This window comes from Hyaena hyaena, unplaced genomic scaffold (assembly GCF_003009895.1).
Source record: "Hyaena hyaena isolate Hyena2069 unplaced genomic scaffold, ASM300989v1 scaffold_413, whole genome shotgun sequence".
NCBI classification, from domain to species: Eukaryota; Metazoa; Chordata; class Mammalia; order Carnivora; family Hyaenidae; genus Hyaena; species Hyaena hyaena.
This window is the reverse complement of record NW_024081047.1, coordinates 780,117-796,993: the sequence shown is the minus strand read 5'-3', so window position 1 is coordinate 796,993 and position 16,877 is coordinate 780,117. Positions and strand designations below refer to the sequence as shown.

General features: G+C 35.3%; 1 protein-coding gene across 1 annotated transcript in view; it reads left to right on the top strand.

The window, feature by feature from the left end:
• The window catches only part of MYCBP2 (MYC binding protein 2), a 280,386-nt gene that overhangs the window by 255,453 nt on the left and 8,056 nt on the right, over positions 1–16,877 (top strand). Inside the window, exons 69-80 of the mRNA XM_039252458.1 lie at positions 1,302–1,382; positions 2,433–2,699; positions 3,422–3,705; positions 5,015–5,111; positions 6,635–6,754; positions 8,319–8,420; positions 9,188–9,316; positions 9,697–9,829; positions 11,032–11,135; positions 12,210–12,398; positions 13,016–13,123; positions 14,263–14,472. Coding sequence (XP_039108389.1) covers positions 1,302–1,382; positions 2,433–2,699; positions 3,422–3,705; positions 5,015–5,111; positions 6,635–6,754; positions 8,319–8,420; positions 9,188–9,316; positions 9,697–9,829; positions 11,032–11,135; positions 12,210–12,398; positions 13,016–13,123; positions 14,263–14,472 — 1,824 coding nt within the window. The remainder of the gene's footprint in view (positions 1–1,301; positions 1,383–2,432; positions 2,700–3,421; positions 3,706–5,014; positions 5,112–6,634; positions 6,755–8,318; positions 8,421–9,187; positions 9,317–9,696; positions 9,830–11,031; positions 11,136–12,209; positions 12,399–13,015; positions 13,124–14,262; positions 14,473–16,877) is intronic.

Below are 16,877 nucleotides of genomic sequence, written 5' to 3'. Positions count from 1 at the left end.
ATGTAAATAATAGTGCCATTTTCTTAGCCCTGCTCTAGTTGAGTGTCACAAATTTTGGTGTGTTGGTTATATATATATATATTGGATATATATATCTGGTTTGTCATTTCATTCAATTCAAAATATTTTTTTATTTCTTCTTTGACCTCTGGGTAATTTAGAAGTTTCTTGTTTAATTGTAAATAGTTGGGTGTTTCTCTGATAGCTTTCTATTACTAATTTCTATTTTAATTCATTGTGATCAGAGAATATACTTTGTATAATTTCAGGTCTGTAAAAATTGTGAAGATTTGAGTTCTGATTCATATATTTTAGTGAATGTCCACATGCTGTTGAAAAGAACATGAACTCTGCTTTTCTTCTGTTATGGGGTTCTATAAATATCAATTAGTTCACGTTAGTTTATAGCTTTGTTCAAGTCTTTGAGAGCCTTACTGATTTTTGTTAGTTTGCTCATTTACCTGTTCTATCAAGTACAGGAAACATTTTGAAGTGTCCAGCTATATGGATTTGTCTATTTTGATTTTAGTTTACCTGGGTTCCAATCTCAGCTATATGATAGGCACCAAAAAATGTATGGTTTTGTAGATTATCAGGTTTTTCTCATTGTTAAGATGGGAGTTACATTTTCTTATAGCTTTCTTTGTCTTAAGAGATGTGAAACTAAGAGTCTTTTTTATTTGTAGAAGAGTGGCTTGCCTTACTTTTCTTACCTGTAAAATAGAATATTAGACTTTACCTTATGGATTTATTGTGAAGATTAAATAAGAGCATATGTATCTGATAACTATACAGCTATATATCTGTAACCTAAGAGTTCCATTCACATAATAAGGACTATAAACTTGCAGCCTTTATTTTTCTTCTTTATGATACATTTCTTTGATTACTGGTAGTGGTAGACTAGCCTAATTTAAGAACACCATTATCAAAGAGTTTTGTTAGGATATTTTCCTTTTAACCCAATGTCATTTTCTGAATTGTTCTTCTAACATCTAAATGTGGGATATCCACAGTTTAGAAATAGATTTAATCCAAAGTGACCCAAAATGATAAATTAAAGAAGTTCATGAAAAGATAGTATGCTTCTCTGGATTTCTTAAATTCAGAAATTTTGCTGTTTTTATTGTCACCTTAGCCAGTAATGATTTCTTCAGACTTTATCCTTTGTCTTAGTGTTAAAATAAATTCATCTTATAAAATAACCTTCATAGTTACCTATTAATATATTTTAAGATCTCAAATACAAATTTTATTCAAAGAACCTGGGTTCCCTCCCCCCCTTTTTTTTTTATGTAAAGGCAACATCAGACGCTGACCTGAAAGAACATATGGTTGGAATCATATTCAGCAGGAGTAAGCTGACTAATTTACAAAAACAGGTTGGTAAATTGTCATTTCATTGTCCACATCAGTTTTTATTTGTTTTAAGGGTGTGAAGTATTTTCCAAAATTTATAGAGACTTTTTATGCTGACTCTTTTATAGATCCTGCAGAATGTATCTGCCTTTAGTATATTGGCATACCTGAATCACTTTAAAGATTTTATGATTGTTAACTTTCTGACCTTGCTGCTCTTTTGTTATTTCTCATTTTCAGGTGGATTGTTTCATGTTGGTGTCAAATATCCACCTATATCAGATTTCATTTGCATTTTCTGTGTTCCTTTTCCCACTTTTCTTGTTTGTCAGTTGATTTTTTTTCTGAACAATTATAGTGTTAACTAAATCATTGCTGATATTTTTAATTGTAAGGAGATGGAGTAGTACTAGATTGTTCATATAATGAATGGAGTACCTGGGTAACAAAAATTAGTGTTTCAGATGTCGAATAAAATACTGGTTTTAAATTAGCCCATTAATTTAACTTTCAGCATCATTTAATCTTGCTTAAGTAAATAAATTTATCTGTGCTTTATCTTTTTAACAGCGTTTCATTGAATCTTAAATGCTACCAGTTATAAAATGTGCTGTTATTTCATGTATCACTAAAAAAATGAAAATTTGCTGCCAGTTACATTGTGAATGCCATCAATTATAAAGCACATTATGAATAGAAATGTTAAAATGTGGGAGGAAAATATGCCTTAGAAGTGATAAAATATGGTAATTTGCTTTTGTTTGATGTCTTAAACCACAGGTATGGGTATTGGTAACTTGTATATAGATAGTTTCTACATAGGAGTTGATTTAAATATTAAGATTTTTAATCATAGTTCTGCTAGTTTTCCTTAATTGTTTTTAAGATGAGTTAAGAGAACGATATGATAGAGAAAAAACTGGGAAAAGAGTGTTAAATTGAGTATCAACTAATATTCTTGTCTTTTTTTTTACTAGAAATAGTAAATCTTTTCTTTTTTTTTTTTTTTTACTAGAAATAGTAAATCTGACTTATAAGTATGTTTTTACGTTTTCTTCATGTTGCCTTTATAGGTGTGTGCTCACATCGTCCAGGCAATTCGCATGGAAGCCACCAGAGTTCGTGAAGAGTGGGAACATGCCATTTCAAGCAAAGAAAATGCCAATTCTCAGCCCAGTGACGAAGATGCCTCCTCTGATGCCTACTGCTTTGAGCTGCTCTCTATGGTCTTAGCGCTGAGTGGCTCTAACGTGGGCCGGCAGTATCTGGCTCAGCAGCTGACTCTGCTCCAAGATCTCTTTTCTCTGCTCCACACGGCATCTCCTCGAGTCCAGAGACAGGTGACTGGTCATAGCACTTACCTTCTGACTTACTTTGTTCCTCAAAACACTGCTAAAAAATTACACTAGCAAAGAGATTCACCTTAGGGTCTTAAGTATTGATTTTTATTCTGTTCTGCTATTTGGTTTTTTGGATTGTATTTTAACTCCATGCTTTTTATTTTTGACTCACTGTAATGAGAATATGGGAGAATAAAATATGTTCCATTTTACTAATGTGCTGTTGTGATAAAGAATATTCTGTCTACTAATTGTCTTATTACCATGAGATGTGTGGTTTTTCTTTAATCTTTTTTTAATTTTTTTTAATGTTTATTTTTGAGAGGGGGGAGGAGCAGAGAGACAGAGAGAGAGAGAGGGAGAGAGAGAGAAAGACAAAGAATCTGAAGCAGGCCCCAGGCTCTGAGTTGTCAGCACCAGAGATTGATGTGGGGTTTGAACTCACTCACCATTAGATCATGACCTGAGCTGAAGTCATGCGTAACCGACTGAGCACCCAGGTGCCCCTCTTGAATCTTGACCAAATAAAAGACATCTCTTTTTCTTGCTGCCCTGGAGGGGTAATTGCCACTTGAGAAATTAAAAATAGTGTTTAAGTCATATTTCTGTCCTTCTCAAAGCTTTTGAAGTCATAGAAAGGCAGCAGGGCACATTAAAAAAAAAAGAAAACTTTAGAATACCAGTCTTTAAGAGGCATTCTTTCCTTTCATTTTTCTTATCAGGTAACCTCCTTACTAAGGCGAGTGTTGCCTGAAGTGACCCCTAATCGTCTGGCCAGCATCATAGGAGTGAAATCCCTCCCCCCAGCAGATATCAGTGATATCATTCACTCAACAGAGAAAGGAGATTGGAATAAACTAGGTATCTTGGACATGTTTCTGGGATGCATCGCCAAAGCACTCACAGTACAGCTCAAAGCCAAAGGAACTACCATCACAGGAACAGCTGGTACCACTGTGGGCAAAGGTGTTACCACGGTCACTCTCCCAATGATTTTCAATTCCAGGTTGGTCATTGCATCCGTTTTAGTATTAAAATAGAACAGAGTTGAGCTACTATTTGTAGAATTAAGACAGGATCCCAAATTCTACCTTGTTAGTCTGCTCACCAAATGGAAACCATAAACATAAATCCATGTATGAAAGAGAATGCTATATGTAATAAGTGTCATTGCAGGTTAGTGGGAAAAGGAACGGGTGCTGAGTATGTGATACTGGAATACTTATCGTGTAAAAAAAAAATTGAAGGCCTCTATCTCACACCATATACAAAAGTAAACTTGAGATCAATTAAAACTTTATGTATATTTCTTTTAACACTCCACTAAGACAAATTATAGAAGAATATTTCTATAATCTTCAATCCAGGAAGACCTCCTTAAAACTCAGAACCAAAAAGTCAGAGGAAAAGATTCACAGATTTGGCTATATAAGAATGAAAGTGAACTGATAGACAATAATATTAAAATGTTTTTAAAATATAAACTGACCTGGAAAAATATTTAACACCTATATAGTAGAGAATGAATTATTAGTCATAATATTTTTTGAAATGACTACAAATTAATTAGAAAAGACAGACAACTGATAGAAAAATATACAATGAGCAGTTAGTCCTGAGATAAAACAATAGGAAAATATCTTTGTTTTGGCAGCATTATGAAGAACTAGGCATTACGACATCTAATGTAGATTGCTACAGCCTTTTTGGATGTCAGTTTAATAACATATTACTATATTGAAAATATGCTTACCCTTTGACCTACCAAATGTTTATACTTACGGACAAAGATGTGCAGGGAAGTTCGTTGCAGAATAGTGTGTAACAGCAGAAAATTAGACATCTAGAACATTACTAGTCAAAGAATCAGTCCATGATATTAAGCAAGTAACACTAGAATATAAATCAATGTACTGCTCTCTCCATCCAGATAGTCTTGCAAAGGAAAAAACAATGTCAACTGAAATAAACAGTAGTATACCCAGTGACATAGTTGACATTCTGGTCCAGCCCTCAATATCTGTCTGGATTGGTAACAAATAGCTTGTGGTCTGTGGATATACTTTGAACAGCAATGTTCTAGAAGATGCAGGGTACAAAAATAATATAGGAACAAATATTTAGAAGGGAACATGTATCAGAATAGCTGCTCTCTCAGGGTTGAAGAGAAGATTATGAATAATATGTTGATTAATTTCTTTTTAAAATACTTTGAATCATTTAAAAAATTGAAATACATACTAAAATAGCAGTTTTCAGCATATTTATTTATAACCGTCACTGATTGTTTTGCAAATGCTGACTTTTCTTTGTAGTTATGTTCGAAGAGGTGAAAGTCATTGGTGGATGAAGGGCTCAACTCCTACCCAGATCTCAGAGATCATCATTAAACTTATTAAGGATATGGCAGCAGTGAGTTCCATCTCTCTGATCATTATGTCAATGAAGTACAATAGAAATCTGATTAAAACAGGCAGCTTACTGTACTACATTCATAGCAGAAGTACATTAGTGTGATTTTGCTTCACTTAAAGCTTCTGTTTAGTAGGTTAATGCACCGTTTGTTTTTTTAGTCAGTGATATATTTGTTTTTTGTGTAAACTTCATTTCAAGCTTCCCAGTTAATTTACTTGAGAATTGTTAGTCTTCTAAAACTTTAAAACTTAAAAAATAAAATATACTTTTTGAGCTCTACAAATCAGCCAGAATCCAAAAACCTAAAGGAAAAACAGGGTTCCCTAAAGTTTCTCATTCTTTTTAGTTCTCTTCTGGTTTATAAAACTTTTACTCTTCTTTATTAATACCACTGTCTTTAGATGTTGGCTTTTCAGGGAGATCTGGGAGTGTGAGGGAAAGGGAACTATTTCTCCAGAGTACCTGGCTCTTACTGTTTGCTCCATATTGCTAGTTTTCTCACATTCCATTATATTTCCGGGCTGAGAGGGCAAGGTGCTCTGGAGCGTGAACTCCTGAGAGGCAGACCAGACAGAAGGCATTTTGGAGGAGGTGGTGGAGGAGGAACTGCCCTTTGTTCTGTCCTGTTTTGTTTTGTTTGTTTTTAGAGAAAGAGCACCAAGCAGGGGAGAGGGGGAAAGGGGCTGGGGAGGGGTGGGGGGAGAGAGAATGAGGGAGAGAGAATTTCAAGCAGGCTTCACACCCAGCATGGAGCCAGATGCGGGGCTCAACCCTGGGATCATGACCTGAGTCAAAATCAAGAGTTGGATGCTCAATCGACTGAGCCACCCAGGCACCCATGGAACTGCTCTTTTAAGAGATTGATAGCATCCTAGAGAGGATATTCTGGGGAAATAGGAAATTCTGTCACTTTTCCCAGCAGCAAGATTTCCTCAGTTGGTGAAATAGAGAACTTTCTCATTTCTCAACGAGTCTTTCTCAAGATAAAAATATTTATGGAAAAGATTTAGGAATACCTAAATTGTATAATAGTCAAGTGTTTATATTCAGCAAAGATCAAGTTAGCAAATAAAGTAGTTGTAATTTAAACCCATTTATGCTCTTGGGTTCTAGTAATATTCATCTGGAAGGACTTAGCTTAGCAATATGAATTTTGTGTTAAATAACAAGTCTTCATAATCAGAATTTCTCAAACTTAGATACCTTAGTACTTCTGTTGTTTTTATCTAAATGTAAGAGGAAATACCCTTGAGCTCTATAGGAATTGAGACCTAATTTTTATTGACTTTTCATTAAAAAGTTTCATTAATTCATTAAATTAGTGATTAGAAGTTGAGTTTTTCATAGAGTTATGATGGATTTTTATTTCAAAAGTATGGCCCTTGATTTAAAGTTGCAATAATAAATAAATCTTTCCTTATTGTTGAGAAGATGTTATTTAAGAGAAGAGATGTTATTTAAGAAGATAAAACAATAACAATTGTTTAATTGTTATTAAACAATTCTCTCCTGCTTGATAGGGTCATCTGTCTGAAGCATGGTCCCGAGTGACGAAAAATGCCATAGCAGAAACCATCATTGCCTTGACCAAGATGGAGGAAGAATTTAGATCTCCAGTGAGATGTATTGCAACAACTAGGGTAGGAGTTTCTTTTCATTTAGTCTTTATTGTTAAGTGTTCTTTTTCTCATAATAAGTTGGAATAAGCTTAAATCAGTCAGTCAGCTTAATCCAATTTTTTAACCAAATATTCTCTCTATTGAAAAAGTGTGAAAGGCTTTTTTGAATTAGGAACTAAGTATAGTGGTTATAGACATTCACATTCACTGTTGTATGTTCTCTATCACTTCTTTTTGTTATTATTTAGGAAGCTAAGGATAAACTGGTAGGAAAAGGCTAAGTTACCATGTGTGATCTTTCTGATGGTGTATTTAGTGTAGCTTATACTGTAAATTTAGTGTCAACATTATGCTCAAATACACTCAAAGTCCTTTGAAGACCAGGCCCTCCCTACTCATTTTGTTATGGCTCAATTATCCTAAAGTAGAGCCTACTTACTGGATTTATAGACATTACTTCTAAAAAAGTAAAAAGTGTATTCCCAGAGCAGGGTGGGGCAGAATCTCTTAGGGAAAAGGAGTGCATTCTTCAGCTGAGACCTCTATAGTAATTTTTAACCTACAAAATTTCATGGCCTGTATACTTCCAAAAGAGATTAGGGATTTCCTTGAAACAGGGCAGTGTGGCAGCATTAAGAAGTAAACACTGACAGAAATAGCTCTATATAATCTTCACAAGTCTGCAGAAGAAGACAAATTGTATTTCTCTAGGGCAAAAGAAGCTGCCTGACACTTGCTTCTAGTGAGTGTGACGTGTGAAGCATTACTCTGTCCACACCGCTTCTCCACCATACCCACGCTCTTTTACCCTGCACTCCTCTCTCTCCTTGCTCACTTTGTTTTTCTTCATCTGTTTGTTTTCCGTTTTCTAACTTTTCCCTGTCTTACTCTTCATCTCTATTCACTCTTAAGGACTTTTTAAGTAATTAACTATTTTTCAGTAATGAAGAAATGTATCATTCCATGTAAAACTGAATTTTAACCCTTTAAGACCTAGAAAGTTTTAAACTCTTTTTGAGGACTGTTTTCTAAAGTTTGTTAGATACATCGTATTCCCAACAAAGTATATACCAAGCATAGTGCTGGGCACTTAGAGGGGTACAGAGACTTCTGAGGAGCTGTTATTACCCAGAAGAATTAATAGGTACCCACCTACCGACTCATGGGACTATGTCAAATTAGACAGCCATTGTGCCACCTTCCCTGGAATGTAGTGCCTTAGGCAGATGATGCTAGATGGAAAAATTTGCAAAAGGCACTGGTACAGTAAATATTCAATAAGTTTATTTATTGATATAATGTTTGTATATCCCAAAAACGATAATTTTATATGTCAGGTAAAAAGCAGAATGGTTCATCAGAGCAGCAGTGATTTATTTGGTAAATATTTGAGTACCTACTATGTGCACGACACATACAGCAATGAGCATGTGCACCTGGTATCACATCAGGAAAACTGGAGTGTTTTCAATTTTTTTTCAAATTCAGCTGGCATTTGTTGAGTTGTTATCATGGATCAGGCAGGCAGTGTTTTTTTAAGTCTTTCCTAAAAATTCAGTATTGTGACAGCCTTTCCTATTAACAGCTCTGGCTTGCTCTAGCATCACTATGCGTGCTGGATCAGGACCATGTAGATCGTCTCTCCTCAGGGAGATGGATGGGAAAGGACGGGCAACAGAAACAAATGGTAAGATCAGAATTGTTTTATAAAAACATGTCCTCCTGTCTTGTTTTTCTTTATAAGTAATCTTTAGCTTAGCTTAAAAAAACAAAAACAAAAAAAATCCCCTGCAAGTCCACAATTAGTGCAAAATTGTGTCACATTGCCCGGGTCATCTCACAAGTCTGTTTCACTTAGGGTCCTCTCTTCATAGTCTATTAGGGGCTTTAATTATTATATACAAGAGTTTTCCCCTTCTTCTCTGAGCCATGCTTGCACCACATCAAAATGTGCTTTTAGCCACACTAAATGTTCTTCAGTCTTATGGAAAGAAGGAAATAAAGCATTAAGAGAAGCACCATGACATACCATTTATTCACAAGTATACCGTACTTAAAGTAGGTTTGACAGGTGTGCCTACATTCACTGGAAGGGAAGACATTATATAGGCCCTTTCAACATTTTCTCATTAATGTTAAGTTTCAGAATGAATCATTTACTCATTTAGCATACAGAATGTTTGCATGTAGGAGGAGAAAGTGTCTTAAGTCATTAAAGTATACATGTTTATTTTATTAATCATTGAAACTGCTCAGCACATTAATTACTGAATTAGAGGTTTGGAGGGATGTTTATATTTAAGTACACTTGCCATAATTCTGTTTAATGTTCAGATTCTAAATTCCTAATAGACTTCAAAACAACATTGTTGTGAATAAATTACATTCCATTTGTATGTGTGTCTGAAACTTTCTTGTTATTGTAAAGTAACATGTGGAAATGACTTGTTTTAGCCTATGTGTGACAACCATGATGACGGAGAAACTGCAGCAATCATTTTATGCAACGTGTGTGGAAATCTGTGCACCGACTGTGACAGGTTCCTTCATCTTCATCGGCGAACCAAAACCCATCAAAGACAGGTGAAGATGTCTGTCTTTACACTCAGAACAGCATCTGGAGCATAAGATACAGCCAATAAATTTTGAAATAAATGGGGGGAAGAGGCTTGATGTAATGGGAAAAGGGGACTTTGGGATCAGAGACCTCAGTGGAGTTCCCAACTGCCTCACTTACTTTTTACTCACTGTGTAAAAAGACAGTTGTTTAGCCTCTCTGAGACTTCATTTCTGCATTTTAAAAAACGGGGTTGTTGTGAAGATTCAAGACAAGATTGGAAATATCTGAAACTTCTTAGAGTGCTTTGTAAATAAAAGCCATTTTTTTGAGTAATTAAATATTACACTTCCTCTTTCCAAGTGATAAATAAAATATTTTCCCCTTTTCTTTAACGAAACAATAGGTCTTCAAAGAGGAAGAAGAAGCTATAAAGGTTGACCTTCATGAAGGTTGTGGTAGAACCAAATTGTTCTGGTTGATGGCACTAGCAGATTCAAAAACAATGAAGGCAATGGTGGAATTCCGAGAGCACACAGGTAAAAGAGGATTTATGATTGAAGCATGCCTTCAAAAAAAGATTGACCCATGACTACTGATTATGATTGAACTGGATGATATGAATGTGATTGATTCAATGTGGATTATTTTGAGTATATTCTGGCAACTATGACATCATTGATCACTGTATTATTCTATTTACTAGACAATGTTATATAGTAGAGAGAACATTAGACCACAAGTCGGGAAACCTGGTTTGTCACTCACTGGCTGTGTTACCTTGAGCAAATCATTTTATCTCCAAAATATGTGGTGTTTCATTTTTTATTTTTTTTCTAAAGCAAATCTGGTTATATTCTCAACTTAAAGTTACATTGAATTTTATGAATTCTTAGTTTTCAGAACCCCTGTATTCTGCCTTTTGTCTGACTGACAAAAATTTGTGATGTTTGAGTGGAGTGCAAATCTGAACGAATTAACTCTAGGAGTAATTTTTCATGATACAAAAGCATGGTCTTTCCTTCTCATAGGTGATTTCTTTTTCTCCTATCATCCAATAGGAGATGATACATTTATAAATGTTCTGGTGTTGAACCATTCTTGTATTCATGAATTAAACTATCCTTTAAAAAAACTTTTTTCCTGTAAATATTGCTGAATTCTGTGTGTTACTATTATATTTAGAATTTTTATATCTGTGTTTTCACATGAGCTGCATTTTTCAAATCTTCCTATTCTTTTTCCTGTTGTTCTCTTCTTATTTTCTGGATTCTGTTACTTCTTTGATGATTTCAGACATTTAATTTCCTTTTCATATTGTTCTCTCTACTCTAGTTCCTTAGATGGGAATTCTTCTGTTTATTTAAGCTTCTTATTATCTGATGATAGGTTTTTTTTTATACCATATAATTTTGCTATTGTAGAACTTCTTAAAGAGCTGTCTTCTGTGTATTATTCTCTAATTTTTATTACATTTTGTATGCAAAATATATTTATCTGTGCTTTCGGAGCTGGGAATTTGTCTTATCTGCTCAACTTCCTATCCATTTGGCCTCAGATAGATCTTTAGTTGCTTGTCTTACTGTCAAACCACCAGGCTGATTTCCCAATGATAGCAACGGATATACACCAGATTCTCCTGTTGGTTGTTTTGTTTTGTTTTGTTTTTTTATTTAGCTGCATTAAAATATGTGGGAAACATATCCTTAAGTTAGATTTTTCTTTATCTGCTTGAACCTAGGCAAACCCACCACAAGTAGCTCAGAAGCATGCCGCTTCTGTGGTTCCAGGAGTGGGACAGAGTTATCTGCTGTTGGCAGTGTTTGTTCTGATGCAGATTGCCAGGTGAGTATATAGGAGACATTCAGGCTGTCCCAGTAAGGAATAGCTTGTATTCCTTCGGGACTTATTCACTTCATATAAATAAGAGTTAGAGCTCAGCATCACTTCAGTTTTCTAAATTAGTATATTCCCCATGTCAAGAGTTAAATTCTTGAGGCACCAGGGTAGCTCAGTCAGTTGGGCATCCAGCTTTGGCTCAGGTCATGATCTCATCATTCATGAGTTTGAGCCCCATGTCAGACCCTGTGCTAACAGCTCAGAGCCTGGAGCCTGCTTCAGATTCTGTGTCTCCCTTTCTCTGTGTCCCCACTCACGCTCTTTCTCTCAAAAATAAACACACATTAAAAAAAAAAAAAAAGTTAAATTCTTTAGCAGAGCTAGAGAATGGATAAGTTTCTCAAGCCCAAACCAGACTGTGTGTTTATCAGCTACCATCATAATATATATTTAATGTTTGCTTTTGTGCTAGAAACAGGTAAAAATGTGTGGACTGTATTTCCTTTACCTCTTACATACTTTACTCATTTATTTCCCTATAAAAAAACTTCCAGTATTTAAGAATTCTTTAGTTCTGAACACCCATACACATGTTCCATGCTATCCAAATATTTTCAGTTCCTTAAGTCAGTTAACAAGAATTTGAATAGGGCCCCGCTATGAAAGATACCCAAATATTTTTTATACCATTTTAGTGAGGAGATAGGTGGTGATTAGGAGATTGTATATCAGGACTTTTTTTGCTTCAGGACTATGCATGAAAGTAAATAGTTTAAAATTATATTTCATTTTTTTATCAGCATTCCTTTTATGTAAATTGAACTGTATGTTAGCAAACTGGACAACAAATTATATTTTAAAAATTACACTTTAAAAATTTTTTAATTAAAAATTACACATTAAAATCCTTGCTGATCTTTAAGTTATATTCAAATGAAGAATAAAAATAACCTTATTGTTACATAACCTAAATGTGTATTTCCTGTGGGAAATATCTTGGAAAATTAATATAATGGATACAACTACCAGGATATATGCCCTTTTTGATATTTGGAATGCCATTATGATTTATATTTATAGGAATATGCTAAGATAGCCTGTAGTAAGACACATCCTTGTGGCCATCCATGTGGAGGTGTTAAAAACGAAGAGCGCTGTCTGCCCTGCCTGCACGGCTGTGATAAGAGCGCCACCACACTGAAGCAAGACGCGGATGACATGTGCATGATCTGTTTCACCGAGGCGCTCTCGGCAGCACCAGCCATTCAGGTTGTCTCAGCTCTTACAGTGTTAAACGTGCCTAGAACTTAAAACGGGAAGTATAAATGTATTTGTTAAATAAACAGATCACCGAACCTATTTTATATCATTGGAAGAAAATGTCCCACTAACATCTTCCAGTTTCTTGAAGAGCAAATTCTATCCCTTTAGGTTTCTTTCCATTTTGTGTGCTGAGCTTTAATTTGTGATTTGTGTGAATCTATATGATCAATAGAATGTATAAAATGTTAAGGGAGGAAAAAATAATAAGGTTAATAAGGTTATCCAGTAACCACTCTCTTCTTAATTTCAAAAGCCCAGAATGGTGGCATTATATAATTGATAAACGTACCTGTATATGTAATTCATATGCATACAAGTGAATAATTTTAAATTGTTCCCTAACCAGGCTTACTCTTTTAAGGTGGTAATAAATTGGGAGAAGCTGAAGATCTAGTTTATAATATATCATGAATAACAAAGAAGTACTGAAATTTCATTATTCTAAACTTGATTTTTCTCTTACCTGCTTTAACTAGCACCTTGCGTTTAACATTAATCTGCCATTTATTCAAGTGTTTATCATTATCACATTTGCTTATATCCCTTTCCTTTTTTAATTCAAGCTGGACTGTAGTCACATATTCCACTTACAGTGCTGCCGACGAGTTTTGGAAAACAGATGGCTTGGTCCAAGGATAACATTTGGTTTTATATCTTGTCCCATTTGCAAGGTATGGAGAGAATCAGAAACTACTTTCTATTTTTATCTTTATCTTCATCTTTCAGAATAAACACGTGATCATCTCTTGGTGTCCTTCCCAATTTACTTTTTCCCCCCCGGGTCCCCATCAGTTTCTGTTCTTTTCATCCAGGTGTGCTAGAGAATGTTATAAGATCCATCTATTATAATGCATTTCAAAACAGTAATTGTCAATTAAAAACCATTTAAATGGAATGAAACATATTGCATCAGAAAATTCATGTAGACATCATCATGCATGGAGTTCATCACCACTTTCAGACCAGGTCATGTGACATGACAGCAGGTGAATGAGCCTGTGGTGCTTGTAGGTTCTTATACCTGTAAGGTATAAGAAGGCTGGGTTTTCAGGGCCATTAAGACAGATGCTTTTGAAGCATAGGTAAAATAAGGAGAAAATTGTTGATATTCTGACACATCTGTTTAAAAATAGTAAGCAGAGTAGCAACTTGTTTTGGCAAGGCAGTGATGATTAACAAAAAACCTTTGTTTAATAATATAATTGACAGTGCCTTCTCTAGTAATTCTTCATTCCTTCTTGTTCTATTAAGTCCTCCTTATTTCCTTCAGATGTGCAGACTGGTATAAAGGGTATAAGATGCAAAGACTTAGCATAAACATTGCTTAGTTAGACTGAGGAACAGTCAAAAAGATTGTAGCAAATACTTTTCTCTCTTATATGGTACCACAGAAAAGGTCACCTTTAGGAAATGATACACGAAGGTGATGTAGAAAGTACTGTCTCTTCACTTCTGTCATCTGACACTCTACCCTACCCCAAACAACCAGAACCCACACACACAGGGATTTTGTCCTATTTGTGGCAGCAAGGCAACCGTTTACTCCCAGAGGAGCTAAGGCAGCAGGAGATATATTTCAGACTCAGGAAATATGAAGCCAATAAAACAGAATTTTCATGTTTTTTGTCCCCTTTTGTCCCTGATCTTGGAAAAATTTGGGATTGTGAGGGTTTTACAGGATTATTTTTAAATGGTATTTTTTTTAGAAAATGTTCACTCTGGTTATTTCCTAGCACAGTGCTTAGTTCTTAGATGCTAACTTAAGTATTTGTTGAACTCATAACTAAATGTTCATTTTTTTAAATTTCAGAACAAAATAAATCATATAGTATTAAAAGACCTGCTTGATCCAATAAAAGATCTCTATGAAGATGTCAGAAGAAAAGCCTTAATGAGACTGGAATATGAAGGTCTACATAAGAGTGAAGCTATCACAACTCCTGGTGTGAGATTTTATAATGACCCAGCTGGCTATGCCATGAATAGATATGCATATTATGTCTGCTACAAATGCAGAAAGGTATGCTATAAATTATCTTGGGAATTTTTAAGACCTAGAGATTACCTGTATGATTAAGAATTGAATTGTATAGGGGCACCTGGGTGGCTTAGTCGGTTAAGCGTCCGACTTTCGCTTAGGTCATGATCTCGCGGTTTGTGGGTTCGAGCCCCGCGTCGGGCTCTGTGCTGACTGCCAGCCCAGAGCCTGGAGCCTGTTTCAGAGTCTGTGCCTCCCTCTCTCTCTGACCCTCCCCTGTTCACTCTGTCTCTCTCTCTCTCCTAGAAATAAATAAAAATATTTAAAAAAAAAAAAAAAAGAGAAAGCTTGATACTATGTTTTAAGTTGAACTTTTTTACTTAATTTGTTTTGGGACTTTTTTTTAACCTATACAAACTATGGGATTTTTTTTAATCTACACAGTTTCTAAAGCATGTAATATTTCTGTACACAAGCCACTTCACCATCAGTAATCTCCTATTTGCCAAATCCAGTTGGTTCTTAAATAAACTTCTCCTACTTGACTCTTTTCACCATTTCCTCATTAAAATTCCTTGGCTTCCTAGACACTAGTCTTGATATTCTCTTTCTTTCTGGTTATTTTTCTTTAAGTCCTTTATAAGGTTCCTTTTCATTCACCTACTCCTTACAGATTTAGTTTCTCGGCACTGTATTCTTGCCTAATTATAACCTTCTTACCTTTCCAGAGCTCTTGTTCGCCAAACATCTGTACCATTCTGACCTTGCAAAATTATTGAGATTTAGATACAAATATTTAACTGCTTACCACACATTGTAATTTCTCACAGATGGTTCAAGGTTCACATGAGGAATAACTACATTCATTGACTTCGACTCTGTCAGTGTCTAGTCTTTATTTACAAAGTCTTGTCAATTCTGTCTTTAAATATCTCTTGAGTTATTTTTTTTCTATTACAACTTCAGCAAGCCTAATCCTTTTCTTTGGTAATTATAGTAGCCTTCTTACTGAGCCCCTTGTGTGGAGCCCCTAACCCCTATATTCAATCCTTTACATTCACATTGCTACTAGTAGATTAATATTTCTAACCCTTAAATCTGATTGTGTCATTTTTCTGCTTATAGTACTGTAATAGCCCTGTCCACACTCCAGTCTCATTTCCCAGTGTGCTCCCATTTGTGCCCCATGCTACAAAATACTGAACAGCCTGCAGCTCCCCAAGCTCGCCCATGTTTGCTCCCTCACCGACTCCTCTGTGCCATCGCATAGGCTGTTTCTCCTCATGGCATGCACTCTCCTACTCCTTCTCTGCATTGTACTCTCATCCGACACCTGCCCACACACATCTCCTACTCATAGCCACATCTGTCCAATCACACATCTGTTTCACCTCCTCTGTAATGTGCCCACGCTTCTGCTCCACTACCACATGATTTTGGTATCTTGCGTACCGCCTTTAGAGCACTCTGTATCTTGTTATGATTACTGGTTCACTTGTCTCAGCACTACTTGATACATTCTGTGAGAACTGAGAATGAAGGATTATGTGTTTTCACTTCTCTTTCTCCAGTACTTGGCGCTTCCTAGGCACTAAGTTAACTAGAGAATGAATAAAATAAGTGAAGGAATATTTCGTCTGTAAATGGTGTATAGTCTCCCAATGTAACAGAAAGAATATACAGCTAATGAATGGAAAGCTAAATAGATAGATGATAGCCAGAAAGGCAAATATATATATGTACATTCAAGGAAAAACTAATAGTGTACATTTGTAAAATGTGTACTGTTACAAATAACAAAATACTTATTTCTGTGTGATATGCTAAACCTCATAAATGAGTATTGTTTTACCCCAGGGATGACAGTTGACTGTCTGGGGGGCCAAGCAGGGACTCTAGAAGAGTGAAACAGCTGAAATAAGCACTAGACCTTGGGACAAATATTTCTGAGGCCAGATTTAGTGGTGGGCAACCATTGATAACCTCTTTATCAATGGAGCCTGTCTTTTGACCTGCTTTTCTGGTACAGATAATACATTAATATTGACTCATCTTGTTTATCATCACATATGGACATAGCTTTTTGGCTATGAGACATGTTGTACATGCAGATTGCCCCAGTTATAATTGGCCTCATTTATGTTGTGCCCAAAGCAAATACAGATAAATCATCCCCCAAGATAATTTCATTTATTCAGGCATGTATATTGGATACTGTTGAATTCCAGCACACAGTATAGCTTTGTAAATATAAGCAGTCTTCTGAGTAGAATTACCGAATTGCCCTTTCCTTTTCTTTTCTTCTTCTCTTTTTTTTTTTTTTTTTTTTTTTTTCTTTGTTTTTTTTTTGGCTTGAACTCACAACTCTGAGATTCAGAGTCAGAGAGAGAGGGAGACACAGACTCTGAAATAGGCTCCAGGCCCTTTTTAAAAACTTTTGTATGGAT